At 47.5% G+C, this 24,943-nt stretch overlaps 1 protein-coding gene across 2 annotated transcripts in view; it reads right to left on the minus strand.

The window, feature by feature from the left end:
- LOC147747116 (vitamin D3 hydroxylase-associated protein-like) overlaps positions 1–24,943 on the minus strand; it is a 413,994-nt gene that overhangs the window by 292,992 nt on the left and 96,059 nt on the right. Inside the window, exons 2-3 of one of the 2 annotated variants that reach the window (XM_086952365.1) lie at positions 18,687–18,800; positions 2,728–2,871 (exon numbers count right to left, since the gene is read on the minus strand). In XM_086952365.1, coding sequence (XP_086808491.1) covers positions 2,728–2,871; positions 18,687–18,800 — 258 coding nt within the window. The remainder of the gene's footprint in view (positions 1–2,727; positions 2,872–18,686; positions 18,801–24,943) is intronic. The other variant, XM_086952366.1, reaches the window with a different exon arrangement.

Here is a 24,943-nt window from a genome sequence, read left to right on the forward strand (position 1 = left end):
GTCTAAGGGGCTGGGCACACATAGTTCAGTTACTAGAGTCTCCTCACATGTTGGTCCCTAGATGTAAGGGGATCTAATGGACAGGAATGTTGGGCACTAGAATAGACTGTGTAATTATGCTCTATGGGTGCTCTACTTCTGTTTTACCTCTTATATTTATGTAGTGCGGGGCCTCGTAGAACCTGAGCAAGGTCCAGGTGAAGTGAGGTCCATTTCCCTACCATGAAGGGTGAGCATAAAAACAATATTTTCTTTGAAACACATTGTATAGGTGATTGACATAGTAAGTTTATAATGACTATGCATTATCCTCCAGAGAATTCGTATTTCCTATCTGACATGGAGGGTTAATGTCATTGGTTGGTACAGGTTGTATCGTACTCAACCCTTTTACATCCTACTTTTTCACTTTGGTGGTGGTGGTGTTTCTTTTGTTTCATCACTACTTAGTGCAACTATTGTAAGAACAGAGGCCCTGACGAATGCCATGGGATAAAATACCCGCTAGGCAGAAACATGTTGGCCCGTTATTAGACAGATATTTGTTGACTGTCCTTTTTTTGCACTGTTCTATGTTTTTAATTAGGAGGTGTGGTTTGTCCGTAGAATAAAGTTAGAAATAGGAGGACACTCCATCCTATTTTAAAGTCACTATTTTTTCTGTTGCACGGTTTCTCACTTTACCATCAAAGATCAGCCATCATTGTTGGTCTGTTTGTAAGGATGGACCAAATCCTTGACCAGCAACTAATGGTGCGGCGCTTGAAGTCCCAATGATCAGGGGACTAGCCTGATTTGCACCGGGGTTTGGCCATATGATAGGACTGATCATTGAGTCAATTTGATGGTAACCCTTTGCTAATTGTTTTGGGTTTGTCAACCATGTATGAATGATCTATACCGTGTTGGTCTTTCCTATACATATAGTGTTCACCTTGTTTTGAAATAAGATGTCTTGATGTGACTTATCCACCCCGAGATTCTGTTAACTCGGATTGACAGTGCAGCCACATAACTAAGCTGGTAGACCCCCCTGTTTTTTGCGTTATACATATGTAAGTAGCTGGGGATAATAATCAGGTAGGGGTCTTTAAATTAAATATCCCTTGGACCCTCTCTAAATGGTTTGGGTGTTGATTATTGTTTCGCATTCTTAACCGAAACTATGGTTTGACTCCCGTAGGGGTGTAAAAGTGGGGGTTTGATGTGGGGGACATGATCAAGATTAAAACTGCTATTCATGCTAAGAAAGGTGACAGCAAATTCAGTCCTCCTGTCAAAGTTATTAAAACTCTTGGAACTGTAGTGAAGGTTGAAGGAGGTCATTGGTGGAACCCCAATAGAGTGGTGAAGGTTCGGGTGAGAGATGCCACCTCATCTCTACAGAAAAGTGATCCTCCTTGTATTGATGACCCTCCTTGTATTGATTGTGCATGGTCCCAGAAAAGTTCCTTAAATATTGTTAATGCTGCCAGGTACAGGTCGTGATGTTGTTTACTTCTTATTCTATTGTTATTTTATGCCTATATTTTTTTTATTTCTTTTAGTTTGTTTTGTTGTTCAGTGTGTTTTGGCGGAGGAGAAGATATGTTGTGCTGCATCTTATGTGTGTTCTCCTTTAATACTGTCATGATGTTTAGACTGGAATGTATGGTCTCTTAGCAACTGTATTGAGCTAAGACATTCCAGTTGGAGCTGTTGGCAGAGCTGGTCCTTCTGGCTCTGATATCCATGTAGCCAATAAACAAGCACTCAAGCTTCCCTTGTGTCAGCCTGTCACTACAAGGGGTTTGTGCAGAGATCAGAATTACAAGTTGTGGTTTAATCATAGGACCGTCAATCCCCACCCGACAGATTTTGCTCACTAAAACCTGGCAAAACGTATTGCAATTGCATTTTTGTAGCGCTTACTACCCCTGATGAGGCATTGAAGCACTTGTGCTACAAAGGATTAGTGGTGGATTGGTATTGGTAAAAAAAGGCTTGGTAAAAAGCAAAACATACGGACTTTGGCATTGTAAGTATTGAACTTGCATGATGTGCCTCGTCCAGGTCCGACATTTGGAATATGAGAAATGTATGGCCTTCAGTAAATACCAGATCCCTTTCTGCACACATCATAATCAGTGCTAAAGAGACCCTCATTGGTGTAGGGTAAGGAAACAGTGGCTAAAATGTAAACATCTGTGTGAATGTGAATCTGAAGCTCACAATGTAAAATCATCACTCGCCCCGTAACAGACGCACAAGAGCAATTTCCCTTGCAGTGGCGTAATCCCGGTTAGTTCGCTCTATTTCGCATCATGATTGCTACACAAAAAGCCTGAAATGATGCCACTACATCACATCGTGGAAATTGAGACTTTGGCCGAGTAAAAATCGCATCATAAGACAAGAATCAGACCACAACCCGCTGTAGTTCGCATTACATGCTATTTTATTTACACTATTTTATTTAGCTGGAAATGCATTTTCAGAATCATGGTAATTTCGCTTAATTCTTTTTCGGCATTTGGAGAAATTTCTGCAAAGGCCTAATTATAGCTCCATTTCAGTACATAGAAGAACACATTTCTTATCCTCTAAAGATTGTTACAACCTGCAGAGACATTTTTTTTAAAATATCAAACATGGTTAGAAACTCATACATTGAATGCATGTATGGCTACATAAATGCATTTAAACAATGTCTAATAGTAAAGCATGACAACCTCGGCTTTTGAATACCTTGCAAGGAATGGACTGCTTGATGCTGAATGGTATTCCGTAAAGCGGCCCCTTCTCGGCCTTTGATTTGAGTTCTCGAACCTGAGACTCGCATTCCTGTAGAAAATCTGTCAAACAGTTCACTTCCTTGTTCACCTCAAAGGCCTGAAATAAATGTAAACAAGAGGGGACATTTATTAGAAACACAAACTGTTTGTACAGCCCGCCTTGAGCTGCCATAATTCTACAGATCTTTTCAGTCCCATGACGTTTGGCATCAGTGCACAGGGGCTGGCCTGGGCATGGCACACAACCGAGTGTTCCTCACATACTGCACTCACACAGCAGACCACCGTGCAGCAGCCATTAAATACCGGGGATCGAGCGTGTTACCCTGGTGCATAGCACAAGAGAGTTGCAGCCATTACATACAGAGGAACCAACCTAGTACACCGGTGCACAGTGCAACAGAGTGTGGCAGTCATTACATACGGGGCCTCAGCCTAGTACACCGGTGCACAGTGCAACAGAGTGTGGCAGTCATTACATACGGGGCCTCAGCCTAGTACACCGGTGCACAGTGCAACAGAGTGTGGCAGTCATTACATACGGGGCCTCAGCCTAGTACAACGGTGCACAATGCAACAGAGTCTGGGACGCCATTACACACGGGGCCCCAGCCTAGTACAACGGTGCACAGTGCAACAGAGTGTGGCAGTCATTACATACGGGGCCTCAGCCTAGTACAACGGTGCACAATGCAACAGAGTCTGGGACGCCATTACACACGGGGGCCCCAGCCTAGTACAACGGTGCACAGTGCAACAGAGTGTGGCAGCCATTACATACAGAGGAACCAACCAAGTACAACGGCGCAACACAGTGTGGCAGTCATTACATACAGAGAAACCAACCTAGCACAACGATGCATAGTGCAACAGAGTGTGGCAGCCATTACATACAGGGGCCCCAGCATAGCACAACGGTGCACAGTGCAACAGAGTGTGGCAGTCATTACATACGGGGCCTCAGCCTAGTACACCGGTGCACAGTGCAACAGAGTGTGGCAGTCATTACATACGGGGCCTCAGCCTAGTACACCGGTGCACAGTGCAACAGAGTGTGGCAGTCATTACATACGGGGCCTCAGCCTAGTACAACGGTGCACAATGCAACAGAGTCTGGGACGCCATTACACACGGGGGCCCCAGCCTAGTACAACGGTGCACAGTGCAACAGAGTGTGGCAGTCATTACATACGGGGCCTCAGCCTAGTACACCGGTGCACAGTGCAACAGAGTGTGGCAGTCATTACATACGGGGCCTCAGCCTAGTACAACGGTGCACAATGCAACAGAGTCTGGGACGCCATTACACACGGGGGCCCCAGCCTAGTACAACGGTGCACAGTGCAACAGAGTGTGGCAGCCATTACATACAGAGGAACCAACCAAGTACAACGGCGCAACACAGTGTGGCAGTCATTACATACAGAGAAACCAACCTAGCACAACGATGCATAGTGCAACAGAGTGTGGCAGCCATTACAAACAGGGGCCCCAGCATAGCACAACGGTGCACAGTGCAACAGAGTGTGGCAGCCATTACATACAGGGGCCCCAGCATAGCACAACGGTGCACAGTGCAACAGAGTGTGGCAGTCATTACATACGGGGCCTCAGCCTAGTACACCGGTGCACAGTGCAACAGAGTGTGGCAGTCATTACATACGGGGCCTCAGCCTAGTACACCGGTGCACAGTGCAACAGAGTGTGGCAGTCATTACATACGGGGCCTCAGCCTAGTACAACGGTGCACAATGCAACAGAGTCTGGGACGCCATTACACACGGGGGCCCCAGCCTAGTACAACGGTGCACAGTGCAACAGAGTGTGGCAGTCATTACATACGGGGCCTCAGCCTAGTACACCGGTGCACAGTGCAACAGAGTGTGGCAGTCATTACATACGGGGCCTCAGCCTAGTACAACGGTGCACAATGCAACAGAGTCTGGGACGCCATTACACACGGGGGCCCCAGCCTAGTACAACGGTGCACAGTGCAACAGAGTGTGGCAGTCATTACATACGGGGCCTCAGCCTAGTACACCGGTGCACAGTGCAACAGAGTGTGGCAGTCATTACATACGGGGCCTCAGCCTAGTACAACGGTGCACAATGCAACAGAGTCTGGGACGCCATTACACACGGGGACCCCAGCCTAGTACAACGGTGCACAGTGCAACAGAGTGTGGCAGCCATTACATACAGAGGAACCAACCAAGTACAACGGCGCAACACAGTGTGGCAGTCATTACATACAGAGAAACCAACCTAGCACAACGATGCATAGTGCAACAGAGTGTGGCAGCCATTACATACAGGGGCCCCAGCATAGCACAACGGTGCACAGTGCAACAGAGTGTGGCAGTCATTACATACGGGGCCTCAGCCTAGTACACCGGTGCACAGTGCAACAGAGTGTGGCAGTCATTACATACGGGGCCTCAGCCTAGTACACCGGTGCACAGTGCAACAGAGTGTGGCAGTCATTACATACGGGGCCTCAGCCTAGTACAACGGTGCACAATGCAACAGAGTCTGGGACGCCATTACACACGGGGGCCCCAGCCTAGTACAACGGTGCACAGTGCAACAGAGTGTGGCAGTCATTACATACGGGGCCTCAGCCTAGTACACCGGTGCACAGTGCAACAGATTGTGGCAGTCATTACATACGGGGCCTCAGCCTAGTACAACGGTGCACAATGCAACAGAGTCTGGGACGCCATTACACACGGGGGCCCCAGCCTAGTACAACGGTGCACAGTGCAACAGAGTGTGGCAGTCATTACATACGGGGCCTCAGCCTAGTACACCGGTGCACAGTGCAACAGAGTGTGGCAGTCATTACATACGGGGCCTCAGCCTAGTACAACGGTGCACAATGCAACAGAGTCTGGGACGCCATTACACACGGGGGCCCCAGCCTAGTACAACGGTGCACAGTGCAACAGAGTGTGGCAGCCATTACATACAGAGGAACCAACCAAGTACAACGGCGCAACACAGTGTGGCAGTCATTACATACAGAGAAACCAACCTAGCACAACGATGCATAGTGCAACAGAGTGTGGCAGCCATTACAAACAGGGGCCCCAGCATAGCACAACGGTGCACAGTGCAACAGAGTGTGGCAGCCATTACATACAGGGGCCCCAGCATAGCACAACGGTGCACAGTGCAACAGAGTGTGGCAGTCATTACATACGGGGCCTCAGCCTAGTACACCGGTGCACAGTGCAACAGAGTGTGGCAGTCATTACATACGGGGCCTCAGCCTAGTACACCGGTGCACAGTGCAACAGAGTGTGGCAGTCATTACATACGGGGCCTCAGCCTAGTACAACGGTGCACAATGCAACAGAGTCTGGGACGCCATTACACACGGGGGCCCCAGCCTAGTACAACGGTGCACAGTGCAACAGAGTGTGGCAGTCATTACATACGGGGCCTCAGCCTAGTACACCGGTGCACAGTGCAACAGAGTGTGGCAGTCATTACATACGGGGCCTCAGCCTAGTACAACGGTGCACAATGCAACAGAGTCTGGGACGCCATTACACACGGGGGCCCCAGCCTAGTACAACGGTGCACAGTGCAACAGAGTGTGGCAGTCATTACATACGGGGCCTCAGCCTAGTACACCGGTGCACAGTGCAACAGAGTGTGGCAGTCATTACATACGGGGCCTCAGCCTAGTACAACGGTGCACAATGCAACAGAGTCTGGGACGCCATTACACACGGGGGCCCCAGCCTAGTACAACGGTGCACAGTGCAACAGAGTGTGGCAGCCATTACATACAGAGGAACCAACCAAGTACAACAGCGCAACACAGTGTGGCAGTCATTACATACAGAGAAACCAACCTAGCACAACGATGCATAGTGCAACAGAGTGTGGCAGCCATTACATACAGGGGCCCCAGCATAGCACAACGGTGCACAGTGCAACAGAGTGTGGCAGTCATTACATACGGGGCCTCAGCCTAGTACACCGGTGCACAGTGCAACAGAGTGTGGCAGTCATTACATACGGGGCCTCAGCCTAGTACACCGGTGCACAGTGCAACAGAGTGTGGCAGTCATTACATACGGGGCCTCAGCCTAGTACAACGGTGCACAATGCAACAGAGTCTGGGACGCCATTACACACGGGGGCCCCAGCCTAGTACAACGGTGCACAGTGCAACAGAGTGTGGCAGTCATTACATACGGGGCCTCAGCCTAGTACACCGGTGCACAGTGCAACAGAGTGTGGCAGTCATTACATACGGGGCCTCAGCCTAGTACAACGGTGCACAATGCAACAGAGTCTGGGACGCCATTACACACGGGGGCCCCAGCCTAGTACAACGGTGCACAGTGCAACAGAGTGTGGCAGCCATTACATACAGAGGAACCAACCAAGTACAACGGCGCAACACAGTGTGGCAGTCATTACATACAGAGAAACCAACCTAGCACAACGATGCATAGTGCAACAGAGTGTGGCAGCCATTACATACAGGGGCCCCAGCATAGCACAACGGTGCACAGTGCAACAGAGTGTGGCAGACATAACATACAGGGGCCCCAGCATAGCACAACGGTGCACAGTGCAACAGAGTGTGGCAGCCATTACATACAGGGCCCATCAGCCTAGCACAATGGTGTACAATGCAACAGAGTGTGGCAGCCATTACATACAGGGGCCCCAGCCTAGCACAATGGTGCACAGTGCATCAGAGTGTGGGGCGCCTTTACATACTGGGGCCCCAGCCTACTACAATGGTGCACAGTGCAGCAGAGTGTGGCAGCCATTACATAGAGGGGCCCCAGCCTAGTGCAACGGCGCATACTGCAACAGAGTGTGGCAGCCATTACATACAGGGTCCCCAGCCTAGCACAACCGTGCACAGTGCAACAGAGTGTGGCAGCCTTTACATACAGGGGCCCCAGTCAAGTACAACGGTGCACAGAGCAGCAGAGTGTGGCAGCCATTACATACTGGGGCCACAGCCTAGTACAACGGTGCACAGTGCATCAGAGTGTGGGGCGCCTTTACATACTGGGGCCCCAGCCTAGTACAACCGTGCACAGTGCAACAGAGTGTGGCAGCCAATACATACAGGGGCCCCAGTCAAGTGCAACGGTGCACAGAGCAGCAGAGTGTGGCAGCCATTACATACAGGGGCCACAGCCTAGTACAACGGTGCACAGTGCATCAGAGTGTGGGGCGCCTTTACATACTGGGGCCCCAGCCTAGTACAACGGTGCACAGTGCAACAGAGTGTGGCAGCCAATACATACAGGGGCCCCAGTCAAGTACAACGGTGCACAGAGCAGCAGAGTGTGGCAGCCATTACATACTGGGGCCCCAGTCAAGTACAATGGTGCACAGTGCAACAGAGTGTGGCAGCCATTACATACAGGGTCCCCAGCCTAGCAAAACCGTGCACAGTGCAACAGAGTGTGGCAGCCATTACATACAGGGTCCCCAGCCTAGCAAAACCGTGCACAGTGCAACAGAGTGTGGCAGCCATTACATACAGGGTCCCCAGCCTAGCACAACCGTGCACAGTGCAACAGAGTGTGGCAGCCATTACATACAGGGGCCACAGCCTGGTACAACGGTGCACAGTGCATCAGCGTGTGGGGCGCCTTTACATACTGGGGCCCCAGCCTGGTACAACGGTGCACAGTGCAACAGAGTGTGGCAGCCATTACATACAGGGGCCACAGCCTAGTACAACGGTGCACAGTGCAGCAGAGTGTGGCAGCCAATACATACAGGGGCCCCAGTCAAGTACAACGGTGCACAGAGCAGCAGAGTGTGGCAGCCATTACATACAGGGGCCACAGCCTAGTACAACGGTGCACAGTGCAGCAGAGTGTGGCAGCCATTACATACAGGGGCCACAGCCTAGTACAACGGTGCACAGTGCAGCAGAGTGTGGAAGCCATTACATACAGGGGCCACAGCCTAGTACAACGGTGCACAGTGCAGCAGAGTGTGGCAGCCATTACATACAGGGGCCACAGCCTAGTACAACGGTGCACAGTGCAGCAGAGTGTGGCAGCCATTACATACAGGGGCCCCAGCCTAGTACAACGGTGCACAGTGCAGCAGAGTGTGGCAGCCATTACATACAGGGGCCACAGCCTAGTACAACGGTGCACAGTGCAGCAGAGTGTGGCAGCCTTTACATACAGGGGCCCCAGTCAAGTACAACGGTGCACAGTGCAGCAGAGTGTGGCAGCCATTACATACAGGGGCCACAGCCTAGTACAACGGTGCACAGTGCAGCAGAGTGTGGCAGCCTTTACATACAGGGGCCCCAGTCAAGTACAACGGTGCACAGTGCAGCAGAGTGTGGCAGCCATTACATACAGGGGCCACAGCCTAGTACAACGGTGCACAGTGCAGCAGAGTGTGGCAGCCTTTACATACAGGGGCCCCAGCCTAGTACAAAGGTGCACAGTGCAGCAGAGTGTGGCAGCCTTTACATACAGGGTCCCCAGCCTAGTACAACAGTGCAGCAGAGTGTGGCAGCCAATACATTCAAGGCATCCAGCCTACTGCACTGGCAGAGACTGCAACACATTGCTGCACACCATTAAATACAAGGGACCCCAGCCTAGTGCACTGCAGCAGTGTGTGGAACGCCATCAACCACAAGGAGACCCATCGTACATTAATTACAGGGGAATCTAGCCTAGTGCACTGCAGCAGAGTGTGGGACACCTTAACCTCAAGGGATCCACCCTACATTAATTACAGGGGGATCCAGCGTGCTACAGTGGCACACACTGCAGCAGTATGTGGGACGCCATTAAATGCAGGCTATCCAGCTTACTACACACCGCAATAAATGTTGCACGTTATTAATTACAAGATGGCGCAGCCTACTATAGGAGTACACTGTAAAACAATGTTGCGGCCATTTCATACAGGAGGAACCCGCCTACTACAATGGCGCACAGTGCAACAGAGTGTGGCACACTTTTAAATGGGGGGAGTCAGCTTGCTACACTGGGCCACACGGCACCAGAGTGTGGGACGCCATTAAATAAATGCAGTCTATCCAGCTTACTACACAGTGCAGTAGTGTTGCACGTTATTAATTACAAGATGGTACAGCGTACTATATGGGGACACTGCGCAACAGAGTGCTGCAGCCATTTCATACAGGAGGAACCCGCCTACTACAATGACGCACAGCACAACAGAGCGTGGCACACTTTTAAATAGGGGGGGGGGGGAAGGGTCAGTTTACTACAGTGGCACAAACTGCAACACAGTGGTGCATGTCATTAACTACAAGAGGGTCCAGCCTATTACACTTGGACAGAGTGCGACAGTGTGTTGCAGACCATTAATTAGAAAAACAACCGGGCTTAGTGCACCAGCTCAAAATGCAGCAGGGTGCTGGGCGCCATCAATTATAAGGGCTTCCAGACTCATATACTGGTTCACAGCTGCACAGCATAGCATAGCATGATCGTTTATTCTGCCTCAAGGTCTTGGTCTGCGGGAGGGAAGGCTGAGGTTTTCAGTTTGACTAAAGGGTCGCCAAGGAAAGGTGCAGTCTCTCAGGTCACATTGCAAAGATTTCATGCAAGCAACCACAGATGCAGAACCAGCTTACAATTTTCTGTGGGGCTTTGCATGACATTAGCAGTCCCCCATTACTGAGAGTGGAGTGTTTATAGCACCTTCCTTGCCCCACCCAATACCAGGATGCCAGAGGGTCTCAACCAGGACTTAAATCCTTGGTGGCATGTGTTGTGCCACTCCAGAGCACATTTCAAATCAAATCAGGATTTACAAAGCGTGGCTAATCATCCGGAAGGTTATCCAGGTGCTGGGAACTTTGCTGCTTTAGATTGAACAGAGAGGTCCTGAGTCCCTTCTTGAATTCCAAAAGATAGGGTGCGGACCAGTGGTGGAGGGCAAGGCCATTCCAGTGCTTGGCAGCGAGGTAGAAGAAGAAGCATCCTCCACTGTTGCTTCGGTGGATGTGAGGGGTGTGAATGAGGGAGAGGGAGGCAGAGTCCAGGTTTTAGGAGGGTTGGTGGAAATACAAGTGGTGGTTGATATATGCTGGTCCTTGATTGTGAAGAGCTTTGTAGGTGTGGGTCAGAATCTTTTATTGACATCCCTTCTGAATGGTGAGTCAGTGGAGCTTATTGATGAGAGGGGTGTTGTGGGCCCATTTTGGGAGGTCCAGGATGAGCCTGGGCTCTGAGTTCTGTTGGTCTGCAGTCTCTTCATGAGGTGAGTGGTGATTTCTACGTAGAGTGTGCTACCATAGTCCAGGCGACTGGTAACTAGGGAATGAATTACAGTTTGTCTGATGCCAATGGGGCGCCATTTGATGATCTTACAAAGCATGCAAAGAGTGAGGAAGCAGGCAGAGGACCCTGTGTTGATCTGCCTTTTCATGGTGTGCTTGATGTCTAGGATGATGTTGAGGTTATGGGCGTGGTCTGTCAGAGTGGGCGAAGTCCGAGTTTGTACGACTACCAGGAGTCATTCCATGAGGGGGTTTTGTTTCCAAAGATCAGTACTTCCATTTTGTCCATGTTGTTTGAGGCAGTTGTTTCACATCCAGTTGGGGACAATGGCCATGCACCAGCAGAATTTGGCTATAGTGGTGAGGGGTCTTCAGAATGAGAGAGTATGAGCTGAGAATCGTCTTCATAGGATATGATGTTTAGTCCCTGGGTTCTCACGCTGCAGGACAGGGAGATCAAGTAGGTTTTGAACCGGTAGGGGCTGAGGAACAAACCTTAGGGGATGGCCGCATATGATGCTCTGGGGTTCAGAGGTGAATGGTGGTAGGCAGATTCTCTCGGTTCTTACAGTTAGGAAGGAAGCGATCAATTTCAGGGTGTCTCCTGGAACTCAGATATGATTAATTATCTTGATCAGGGGGTGATGGTTGCAGTGTTGAATTCTGCTGAGAGGTGGAGGAGGATCAGGTCCGCCATTTTACCTCGATCCTTTAAGGGTTCTGATGTCATCTGTGGCAGTGATCTGGGCGGTATTGCTGCTGTGATTGGAGTGGAATCCAGATTGGGATATGCCAGAAGATTATTGTTCTCTAGGTGTTCTATGAGTTGGTGGTTAATGGCTTTTTCAAAGAGTTTGGCGGGAAAGAGGAGCAGAGAGATGGGAGTGTAGTTTTTGAGTTTGCTGGGGTTGGTGGAAGGGTACTTGAGAAGGGGTTTGACTTCTGCGTGTTTCCAAGGTGGCAGTGGTGATAGATGCGTTGAGGATGACGGGGAGTTGGTTGCTGATCGTCTCATTCCAGAGGATGAACATGCGGTGGGGACAAGTGTCCATGGGTGTTCCTGAGTGAACAGAGTGCATGATGGCCGTGGTGCTCTGAGTAGTGAGCTGGTCCCAGGCAGTGGTCGGAGTTTGCATCTGTGGAAAACAGGAGCCTGCGGATGATGGAGGCTGTGGGTTAGGGTTCAAAGAATTTGTGGATGGTGGAGATCTTATCATGGAAGAAATCTGATAAGGTGTCACAGAGTTCTTGGGAAGGGGTGATCGAGTTTTTAGTGGTGAGGAGTTGGAGAACTCTTTGACAATGTTGAAGAGTTCTTTGCTGTGGTTGGACATGGCTTTGATGTTGTTGACTAGGGCATTCCTTTTTGTTTCTTTTAGGAGCTGGTGGTAGTGATTGAGGGATGTCTTGAAGGTGGTAAAGTATGTGGGCTATTTGCTACTGAGTACTACAAATAAGCAATGTCCCTAATAATTAAATCCCAATGAGAGAAAGCTCTCACCGTGGACCAAGTGTCTATATCGATGTTTTTTAGTTCTGAACAGTATTGTAGCTTGATTTCTAAGTGAGAAACTATTTAACAATGACAGAGAGTACTAGAGAGTGTCTCATCACAAAATATTCACCATACACAATATTAAAAACGTACAATTTCGAGCTATTTCTAACCTCAGTAAATACTGTAATATCCCTCCTTAACCTTGTTCTATTTGCTACTGAGACATTTCCTTTCTAGTCACTTGCAGTTGTGTTTCATGGGTCACAGTTCCAGGGTGTACCAACTGGCAAGTTTGGTGGGCTTGGCTGAGGCAACTCTGTCGGCGCAATTGGTGATCTAGATGAACACGATCCTGACAGCCTGTTCTAGGCGGTTTGTGGTGTCAGGGTGGAAGATGTTGGGGTGTTACTCTATTGGTTCTCAGATACTTTGTGCCAGCTGTGGTGAGTGGTGCTGGGAGGCGTGGTGGCAGTGCTTGGGGATACTGTGATGATGAAATTGATGATGAAGTGGTCTTTACAGGTGAGCTCAGTGTCATGGCTGTACTCCCCTCCGTCACTTGCTTTGAAGATGCAGTTGAGCGCGTGTACGGCATAGTGTGTGGGGTCAGTGATTAGTTGGGCGAGGTTGATGTCATTCATGCTTTCAAGTAGATTGGCTGTGTTGTGGTTCCTGAGGTAAAAATTGATCTTGGCTGCATGCTTGTAGAGTGATTAGGCATTGAGCAGGAGGCAGTGGAGTTGTTCTGACACAGTCATGGGCGGAGTGGTGGTGGTTGTTGTGCACACTGGTGCTTTGGTGTTACAGGAGAAGAGACAGTGGCAGCAGGCAAAATGACCTACCATTCATTGTGAAGAGGTGCGGCAGCAGTTAATTTTTCCGGAGTCTGGGGTCCAGGGCTCAGCGCTCGGTGGCAGTATAACTGTGAGGGACAGGAGGTCCAGGGTTCCTGGTGCTGGGCATAGTCCAGGAACAGACAGGCGCAGATGGGCTTGCCTGTGGCGCACAGGCAGCGTGACCGAGCTCTGGCCTCCATTAAGTAGGTCCTGTAAGGAAGGAGGGGTGCTGGGTGATGGTGGATGGGACAAGTGGGGGGTGGGAAGCAGGAAGCAAACAGATTGGAAAGAGCGGTGCGAGCAAGAAAAAGAACAAAACCGGGGGAAAGAGATTTACAATGAAAGTTACAGCGAGACAAATAAAAAAATGCAGAACATAGTGGAGCAAAACAATGGGAAAGCTAGGCAAACCATTTAGAAAAAACAATGCACCATAAAACGAATCTTACAGCAAGGAAAGCAACTGAAAATGCAAAATACAGTAGAGCAAAACTGAGAGATAGCAAGGCAAACCAATTAGCGACAACAATGCAAGCCAGGTAGAATAAGGCAGGCGAAATGACAGGCGGGCAAAAGCAGCTGAGCAAGGTGGGGAAAAAGGAGACTTGCTGACGAGGCAGAAAAGAGGAGCTGGTTTAAGGACCCTCAGCATGTTACATTATCGAATCACACATCAGTTAGAAGCAAAACAATCTCATTTTCATTTTGAATGCCAGTAGGGACTTAATAGTACGCCACCCAAAAATAGGTTGCAGAGTATTCTGCATTACAGGAATGTCATCAGGGCGTAACCCAGACCCCTTAAGTCCCTGAGGCCCCAGCGGGCCCAAGCCCTCAGGTGGTCCCCGGCCTTCCAAGGGGCCTCACTTAAACCCAAAGCCAATGGATATTTGTGAGATATTTGAGGCCTCTTATTACTGTCTGCAGTGGGGGCCTTTCATTTTGCATTAAACCACTGGAGGGCGCAGAGACTGCTGTATTACCGCTGTGCACCAGTAGTACTACAACTGCTTGAGTTAGGCCATGAATCTCCCACCTAAGCCAGAGGTGGACATCATCCAATAATGCCACTGTACACATGCATCAAGTTCCCATTTCACCAAGGTCATGAACAAAAGATGGACCAGATGGAGCTGGGAAAGCAGTATTTTATCAGCAGTGATTGCCAGTGCTTGTTCAAAGTGGTTGGAATTGATTAGAAAATAATAGTCCATTGTAATTCAGGCTGGGCATTACAATCTTCTTATTCACAAAAGCATATATACCTGCCTACCAGGAACCCCAAAACGTTCCCATCCTTTTTTACCCATGTCAATTAACTAACAGGCATATACCACCATTACTTACAAAAACAACTTACTACCGGCATTGATCTGGTGGTTAATTGTGAGCAAGGAGGCCAGTGTGATGCTGAGGTTACGTAAATGGTCTATGGGAGTGGGAGGGGTTCCCATTGCAGCATGCCGCCAGGAGTCGTACCAGGGGTGTGTCAAAGGATGAATACTTTCACTCTTGTTTGTGTTGAGCTTGAGGCAGCTGTCTATCATCCAAGTGGCAACAGCCTTCATCTCGCTGTGAGAGATGATTCTGGCGGCTATGGGTTCTTTGCTGAAGGAGAAGATCAGCTGGGTGTCGTTGGTATAGAAGACGTTAATGAGTCAATGGTTTTTGACGATGGCCGCGAGGAGGGCCATGTAGATGTTTAAGAGGGTGGGGCTAAGGGAGGTGCCCTGGGGCACTCCGCAGCTGATCTCTGGTTCTGAGATAAACGGAAGCAGTCTGACCTGCTGTGTTCGGTTGTTAAAGAAGGAGCAGATCAAGTCCAGGGCCTTGTCATGGATGCCAATGTCGTAATATCTCGTGATTAGGGTGCAGTGTGAAAGGTATCGAGGACAGACAAGAGATCCAGTAGAATGAGGGCTGCAGTTTTGCCCTGGTCGAGGAGGGATCAGATGTCATCGGTGGCGGCGATGAGTTCAGGCGCAGTGCTGTGGTTACTTCGGAAGCTGGATTGACCGATTTCCAGGACATGGTTCTCTTCGATGAACTCGGGCAGTCAGGTGTTGATGGCCTTCTCAATGACCTTAGCTGGGAAGGGGGGCGGGAGATGGGTCTGAAATTCTTGAGGTCTGTAGGGTGCCATCAGTGTTACATCCCTGAAGCCATAGGGTTGTGATAAGTCAACACTGTACATGAAGGACAGGTGTAGAAAGGAGACACGTCCAATCAGCAGGAGGATGGTGGGGTTGTAGTTGTAGTATGCGACCACTGGTGCATTTTCAAGCACATTGTTCTAAATATAAGATTAAAGAATGGGGTGCGGCCTTTCACAGTGAGCACATTTCCAATTGAAATGCGCTCTTCAATGTGTATTACATTTTTATCAGGTATGCAAATGTAATGCTAAACCTACAGGGTGCACACAAAATAACATCTGGAAATGTGGGTTCTGCGCATATTTGTCACACAAAAAGACCCTTGGTTTATTTTGATACTATTAAAATCTTTGGGCCAGATGTTGGAGACCAAATACTGGTCGGTAACGGCCGATTTCGGCCGTTACCGACCCAGAAAAGAGAAGCTGTTTAAGGACCCTCAGCATGTTACATTATCGAACCACACATCAGTTAGATGTTGGGTTTTGTAATATAGGGGGCCTTTGATTTACAGACTCGGTAAATTTACCAATTCGGTAAATTTACAGAATCAGTAAAATGTCGATCAATATGTAAGTGGCACAGTAAACAGTGCCACAGGCCCTTAAGAATTCGTTATTTACCACCCAATACTATTGGGTGGTAAATAACGAATTCCTATGTACATGCAAATCTGTGAATGTACACCTGTGCCATGTGACACACATACCTGCCCCAAGGGCATGTATGTGTGTCACATGGCACACACGCCAGAAACAGGGGTGCAACAGGGAGTCAAAGTGACACCCTGTCCCCCTTGGCAGTTCGGTATTTTTACTGAATCGGTAATTACCGAATCAGTATTTGCCATTGATTCCTATGGGCTTCAAGGCCCATAGGAATCAATGGCAAATACCTATTCGGTAATTACCGATTCGGTAAATACCGAATCCTACCGAATCGGTATTTGTTACCGAATAATTACCTACATCAGATTTACCGATTCATGGATACTGAATCGGTAAAATTCGGTATTTATGAATCGGTAAATCTGATTCACCTACATCTAGCCCTTTGTTTCTATCACACTTCAGAATACGAAAAAATATTATGAATCATTTGCAAATATATATTCTTCCATCATTTGACATATCCTCAGTAGCCATTTGCTTTTTACTTGCTGCTTATATATTTTTAAATATTTGTAAAGTTCATTTACAAGTATTTCAATTTTGTTGTATGCAGATCTTTAAGTTAGCTGGGTCCATCTGGGTTTCAGGTAGTAATTAAAATGTACTTTGAAAGGGGCTCTATATCATTGCTCTTTTAACCTTAATGGCAAGAAAACACTGATTTATTTATGAAAAGCATTAAGGTAATCCATGCCAAAGATGTAGGCCTTATCTCGTTTTTACATGCTGTACTTACTCTTGCATTCCCTAAAACTGTTAGCTATTTCAAGGATCTTGCTTTTTTCAGTTTAGCATATTAGTTTTTTATGCCTCCCTATCTCAAACAGCTGACAATCGTTGACAAAGCCAATCGTCTTGGCTTGTTTTAGATCAATGCAACTTGTTGAGTTATTTATCTGGATACAATAACAGAAAGCTCATAGTGGGACGAAAATAGCGGTTGGGTGGCCCACTATGGGTATCCCAGGAATCTAGTTTACATGTTTAAGCCACACAATGACACAAAGCGGTACAAAAGGGGGTCCCTTGCTAACTTTTCCACTGGATTCATCACCACCCCCTTTTGTACCGCTTTGTTTGCCATAAGTTGGCAGGGTATGCTCAGACGTGCGTCCCTTGCTCACTTTGCCACTGGATTCAAGGTTCGGGCTGGACTGTTCCCATGAGGCACAGGGTCAGACTGATTTGCATATGGCCATGCCTGAACTGGGGTGGCAGAGTGGGCTAGAGAACTGTGATGGATTAAACCCAGATCTGTTGACTGGGTGCGAGTGTTTGATTGGTTCAGATGCTCCATCCATCGCCACCCCCCTTTTGTAACACAATGACACAAGTCACGCCCTCTTTACAGACCGCTCCCCACACATGTGTCACTGTGTGTCAGAAAACATATGACATCCCTTTTCACACTCTGGACCCCATGAGGACTGTCACTTGGTTGAAAATTCCCTCACTTTGCAATAGGAGTAGGGAAAACTAAACAGCAATTTCCATTGCCAAAAAGAAGCAGCAATGTGTCAAACAAAATTGCCTAACATTTGACCTCTGTCTTTGAAAGCACAGAAAATGTTACAAGATAAAAAGAAAATGAAAGGCCTCTTAAGTGATCATTCTCCTTTTAAACTCCTGCAAGGCTATTCTCGGCAAGCTGCAGCACCTCCCGCACCCCTAGTTCCAGTGACTGTGAAGGTGTGCATGTGCCCCATGTCTTTAAAGGTCCCTGATGTCACTCCCATGTGTGAATACAATCCCAGACCGAAAACAGGCTCAGGGTGATTGTGACGGAATGTCATCATGGCCCAGGTTTTCCAGATATAGAGTGTCCTCTTTAGAATATAATTTAGAACATTTGTTGCTTACCAAAATTAATTTGTGCATGGGTAAAACATACTTCCATCCCATGTTGCCTAAACAGATCAGCTTAGATAAACAAGTTGGCAGACGGACCTACCCCTAAAGCCTATTCACCTTAAAAAAGATTTTGGAGATTTTTTTTCTTTTTTTTTACAGAAGCAATAATTGCATTGAATATTTCCATCTCAAAGTTTGCAATTGTTTTTCGAAAAATTGAGTTTTATTTAAATGGACTGCTCTGGCTTGGATTCCGTGCTTTAAAGAGGAAATTCAAGAAAGCACGTGAAATGGATTTTCCCTAATGAAATATGTGTGACGCTATTTATTTTGCATTGTGATTAAACATAGTTATATTTTTAAATAACGAAAAAATTCCGAATTTTGTTTAGCAAAATAATAACACTAGATAAGGCAAGATAAATAAATCATTTACTACCTAACCAAGTTTCATCTAGTCGCAATAGTCTCTCGCACGAAACAAAACAAAAAAAATGTCATAAGTGCATGTCTTTTATTTTATTTGAAAACAACTCTCTGAGGCAAAACGTTATAAATACATTATATTTTGTTTTCCACAATAAACAATATAATATAGGCCATGTGAGCGCCAATAAATGTATCTCACCTTTCCCATGTAGGTATAGAGGACACTCTCTGGAGAGAGGGATCCGTCCTGGAGTTTACCAGCCAGATCCACCAGGGACAGGGAAAGGATGGTTTTGGGCTGTGGAAGAGGATTCTGGGAGAAGTATAAGAAACATAGTTAGTGCTGCTCTCCTAGTACTGCTGTGCCACAGTAGCTCATATCAGCATGTTATCTTTAACCTGCTTAGATATCTCATTATTCTGAACCAATCAGTAATCTTTCTTAAAAATACTTCAATTATATTCTAGAACTTAGATTATTTGATGGAGGTTTGTACATTCAGTATTTCTGGTGTAAAACGGATGTAATGTGCATGGAGGTAAAAACTAAAACAAAAATATGTCCAATTCAGCTGTTTTTTAAATGATTTTAGAATCATCTTCTGAACAGCGCTTAATATGTAAAATATGTGCTGGGCCCAAAGTTTTCCTTCAGAAGGTCACAGCTGGCACTGCCAATGCCAGGGTGGCCGAATACCAAGGCTGCAGTCAGTCGTGGCTCTTGCAGGTAAGCACGGTGGGGCGGGGAGAGGCTGTGGTGATGTCGACAGACGACAGAATAGGGAAAATTTAAAAAAAGAAATCCTATTCCATCACCTCTCACCATCCCCTGTCCCGCCTCACCGTGCTTACCTACAGGAGCAATGACTGGCTACATCCTTACTTCCATCACATGCCTCCTTCTTCCACCATACAATCCCTGTCAATTTATTTGACTCTTGCAGGTTATTTTCAACCGCTTTTTGCTCTTGTGTAAGAAATTGGGTTGTCAACTGAGCCACAATCCCTGCCAGTGTGAACCACAAAGTCACTGAATTAACCTGTGCTTAATAATCTGGTAGCGTGACACACAAGGAGCCACAACACAAGAAAAATCCCACACCAAATAAGAAAAACAGAGTAAACATTAATACGTTAATCAGTAGAAACAGAGTTATGAATTTTAAACGTTTAAGGCAAAAACAAGCTCCCAAAATATCAGAGGGCCAACTGCGGACATTTAGTGGTGAGATGGACCACAGGTCAGATGCAATTAGTGGATTGGGCCCTGTTGGTATTAGATGAGATTTGAACAATAAATGCCTGAGAAAGTAAAGTCTCAAAGGAGGAAGGTTACAGCTGGGTCCGAGAAGGAGGCGGCGTTATTGGGGAGCTGATGGACGAGGTCACAGTGAAGATTTCTTGATTCAGACTTGGTCTCTTTTTTGGAAGCTGAGAATCTCCGGCGGGAGAAAGCTTCAAGCTGAGGCTGGCGAGGGCTTCACGAGCCAGATACCCCATCTTTGAAGGACTGCTGAATAGGATTTGCTGTTGAGAAGGATGTAGTTGGACCTGCCGTGAAGTCAGGCAGACCAGCACAGCATCTTGGGTGGATCAACAAACAGGTAGCTCCCGGTCTCCTCTCTAATCTCAGCAGTAGCGGATGGTGGTGGGAGTGCTGTAGGGTGGTGAGGCGGGGTGGAGCTGGGTGGGGGGTAGTAAACTATGGAATGCCGCCCAATGGAGGCAAGTAAACAAATAAATAAATAAAACGAATTTCATTGTGTGCGCTGCATCGCATTTGGCTATGCAGAGCACGTAATTAAATCAGTTTTACTTATTTATTTGTTTACTTACCTCTGTGTGGCCGTATGCCGTAGTTTACTACCCCCCACCCTGCTCCTCCCCTGCCCCACTACCCTGCAGCACTCCCACCACTGGCCGCTACTGGTTCTCAGAGCATGGTTTAGCTAAATATGCTCTTAGTTCCCAGTTGTGGATTTGGCCTATCACCACTTTCAATGGTTCCGGATTCGAGGGGCACCACTTGGAGTGCTAGGACTCACTCAGGCTGGATCCAGGTGCGTGTTGAAGGGAGTTGGAGCCTTTTCTGTCTCTGAAGCTCCAATCAGCAGGCCAACCAACAAGACTTTGAAGTCACTCTTGCAGTTCCGGATTCAAGCAGTGGAACAGGGGTCGAGCAGCAGGTCAAGCCGCTCCGTGTTCAAGGCAAGCCTCAGGCAGTAGACCTGTCCTTCCACGTGCAGCAAATCAGCTTTCTGGTGTGCACAGCTGACCACAGCAGCAGCCAATCCTCTGAGCGTCCTTCCATACGTCCAGTAAGTGAAGTGAAGAGCGGGAATGAGGGTCCTATTTTATACAGGATGCTTTTTTTTAAGTAGATTGACATTTCTAGAGATTCCCTTCGAGGCTTTTTGGAATTTCCAGCCTCCTGTGCCCTGGCTCCAGCTTGGGTGCTGGCACACTGGACCAGTGTGAAGTTCTTTGTGTGAAGACAGGGCACAGCCTACTGATTTGCATGTGGGGATGTGCCTAGCTCCCCCCATCTTGTCAGTGATTGCCTATCCAGGCACACCTAATCCCTCAATTTTGTGATTGTCGGTGTGGAATAAATAAGTACATCCTGTCATGTGACCCAGGAACAGGCTGCAGGGACCAAATAGCTAGGACAGAAAAATGTGTACTTTTAAAAAGTGCCATTTTCAAAACATTTACTTTAAATGTGACTTTACCATTAAAGGGGATTTTAAATTACAGTTTCTCATACATCAAACATGAAATCCCTACCTGTTCCCAATAAGAGGTTAACGTTTATTAAATGTAATAAGGCATCACGATGGTAATCTTAGTGAGGGGTAGGCCTCACAATAATGAAAAACAAATTTGTGAGTTTTTCACCACCAGGAATTGATAAACTTAAATGTACATGTACGACCATATTAATACAATACACCCTGCCCTGTGGGATACCTAGGGCGTACCATAGGAGTGAACTATATGTGAAAAAAGGAGAGTTTAAGGCTTGGCAAAGTTTTTATTTTTTCAAGTTGAATGGGCAGTTTAAAACTGTGTTCAGACTGCAGTAGTAGACTCGGGACATATTTTAAAGGGCTACTTAAGTGGGTGACACAGTAAGTACTGCAGACCAACTGGTAGCATTTAATTTACAGGCCCTATGTTTACAGTATTCCACTTTACTAGGTACCTCAACGTAAATTGATTATGCCAATCAGGTGTAAACCAATGTTGTCATTTTTTAGGGAGGGAGAGCAAGCACCTTAGCACTGAGTCCTAATGCCAACAAAAACAAATTAATAAAAATAGGAGGAGCGTAGGCAAAAGGTTTGGGTGTGACCCTTTCCAGAGGGGAAGCCCAATACCTTGTTATGGTTTTTTCCATCTTTCCCTCTACCCTCCTTTTCTCCTTTTGTATTTTTTCTCTCTTGGTCTGCATCATAGTCTCATGGTGAATAATAAATGAGAGAAATGTGTGCACATGGGTCCCAACTACAACCACCAGCTCAAATTAGGCACTTGTTCGGAGGAGGGTGCAATTATGCACCAACCAAGTACAGATACTGCAGGATATGGCATTTACTCAGGGACCAATTTATGCATGATTCAGCGTTTCTGATCTCAAAGTGCAAGATATGTTTCTAATTGTGCGTTTTTTCCTTCACACCAAGGTGTGCACACATGGATTTTACGTTAATTGCCTAAACTATTTGAACCAAGTTTTACCAGTTGCAAATAATGTACATGGAAACCAGCAACATCTGCCACTTATGCTTGATATAGCGTCATGATTCAAGTGCAAACTCATCTGCACAGCCCTCAGGATGAATGTGTAGTCTTTCAATATTGCATTCATCTACCCTATTCAAAACCGAAAATTATTGTAAATGTTCAGACAGTGATGAAACTGCATAGTAGTGAAAGTGCACAATAAAAGTATGCATTGCATTGGCACCATACTTGGAATTGATAGGGTGGGGTACTGTGATTGATTCAAATTTGGGTTGGATGTGGGAGGACACTAGGATTATCATAGGACACTCCCCACACATACACACCCAGCCCTCAGAGTTCCAGTTTACTGTGACTAAAGAACTTCACCAGCTTGAAAACGCCCAAAGCATGTAGGGTTTGGTCCTGTGAACTTTTTCTCCAATGGTTAAGGTGTGCCAGACATTAATGTGACACCTCAAGGAACCCACTTCAGAAAGTACTCTGAACCATAGGAAGAGCAGAAGAACCTGCTGTCTGTGACCTGGGAGGAGCCTGGAAAGACTGGCATGCTCCATCTTGTACCCAGGACAAAGAAGTAGACTTCAAGGAACATTAAGCTAACCTCCTGTTCAAGCTACATTGCTACATGAGGCCTTTCCTGCAACTGCCCCGCTGACCAGTTGCAGCCAGGCCTGGACTGGACCCTCTTGTGGGCCTCTGAAAGACATCCTGTAAGTCTCTACGTACCTACACTGAAGTCCTGGGGGGGCTTTAGAAGTGCACTCCTGTGGTGGATTCGACTTGAAGGACTAAAGTCAGAAGGAAAAATCTTTCAATTGGATAAATCGGATTGGTCTGTCCAACCCATGCTCCATTGCAGTCAGCCTCAAATTGCTCCCAGGTCTTGGTCCACCACAACCACTGACTATCATTTGCACATTATACTTCTTGGTGCTATTCTTACTTTTGTTTTGAAAATCTGTTGATTAGCATAGTATGTGAAGCAGTTACATACATTTCCAAGTCCAGTACATCAAAGTAAACCATGCATGTGCCTGCTTAAAACAAATATTTTGCCTTGCCATTTTGATTTTACATTTTGTGGCGATCGGAACTGTCGCAATTAAACAAACCCTTGTCGTTACAAACCCTCCCACCACCCTCGAACAACCCACCCGACACTCTCTTTGCAGTTATCTAATTAAGCGAATAGAACGAACATTTATCTGGGTCACCCTTAGTATTATAACATGTAGCCTCTTCTATCAGTGCACTTAGATGGTGCGAGGCATCAAGCCAGTGATTGGGTGTTCCCCAACCCATAATCATGCATCACAGCCGGTGACAGTGTATGAAATTCTGGCTCCGGACATTTTCATTCCACATTCGGTGCGTCACTGTTATCCCCTTCTTCCCCATCATCTCCCGTTTCAAACTCCCCCAACGTGACAAACCAGTCCAGTGAGATCGGCCTTTTCCGTAGGCCTCTGTATTCTTCGCGCTGCAGTGCTTCTCCCTCTGCCCTACCCCAGCGCACTACCTCTGCCTTCCATAATTCAGGGTTGGGTGGTTTAGGTGACTTCCACCTCATCGTAATAGCTCGCTTCGCTAATAATAGGGCCAGATCTGCAAAGCGCGACGCCACTGTCCTGTTGCGCTGAGAGGGCCCCAGCCCCAACAACGTGCCTTCTAGTGTAGGAGATCGGGACAGGGCCCCTGCGCTCTCAAGCGATGCATGGACCGTGGTCCAGTAGTATCCTAACTTGGGGCATTGCCACATCATGTGTATCAGTGATGCGTCTTCAGTGTCGCAGCGGGGGCAATTGCTTTTCGCATCGGGAAACATCGTATGTATGCGGTGCGGGGTCAGGTAGGCTCTATGTAGCAGCATTAATTGAATGAATTTGAACTTGGGGTTCCTGGCTACCTTTCTGGGAAATTGCAGTATTCGGTCCCATTCTTTGTCTCTCAGGGGCCTACCAACATCCTCCTCCCATTTCTCCCTGAGAAGCGAGAGAGGGAATGTTCTCCCTTCTCTGATGCCAGCAGTAAGCCATCTCGTCAGATGTGCACCCGATCCCATTAGATAATGCATCTTAGTGAGGGGGTTTGTGTCAGGTTCCTGGCCCTCAGGTGACCATTTATGTGTGATATAATTGTGAAGACCGGCGTACAGAAGGAATGAGCCCCCAGGTATGCCTTGTGTGGTTCTGAAGTCTTCAAAGGACAACAAGTGGCCGTCCGCAAACAGGTCGCCCACATGCGATACTCCTGCGTCATGCCATGTGGTTAGTGCGGTCGTCGTGAGAGCTCCTGTGCCCAACGGAATGCCCAAGAGTGGGATAGTGGGGGCATAGGATGACTTAGGCGAAGTGTATTTCAGAGCCTTCCTCCAGTAAAGGACCGCTAGTCTAAGAAGTGGTGGGGCATCTCTCGGCATGTCAGAATTGGGCAGGAGTAGTGTGTGTAATCTCCCCCTACCGTGATCCTCCTCCGACATACCGATCTCCTGGAGATTGCGACCAGCCACCCAGAAAGCCAGCCATTGAAGCTGACACGCATAGTTGTAAGCTCTAAAGTCCGGCAGGCCCATACCACCGGCATCAGAGGGGAGTTGTAACTTAGACAAACTTATACGTCTGCGGCCATGCCCCCATACGAGCTCCGTAAGGAGAGTGTCAAGGGCCTTAAATGTCGCTGCTGGGATCAGATATGGTAAGTTGGTGA

This window comes from Lissotriton vulgaris, chromosome 1_1, assembly GCF_964263255.1.
Source record: "Lissotriton vulgaris chromosome 1_1, aLisVul1.2, whole genome shotgun sequence".
Taxonomy (NCBI): Eukaryota; Metazoa; Chordata; class Amphibia; order Caudata; family Salamandridae; genus Lissotriton; species Lissotriton vulgaris.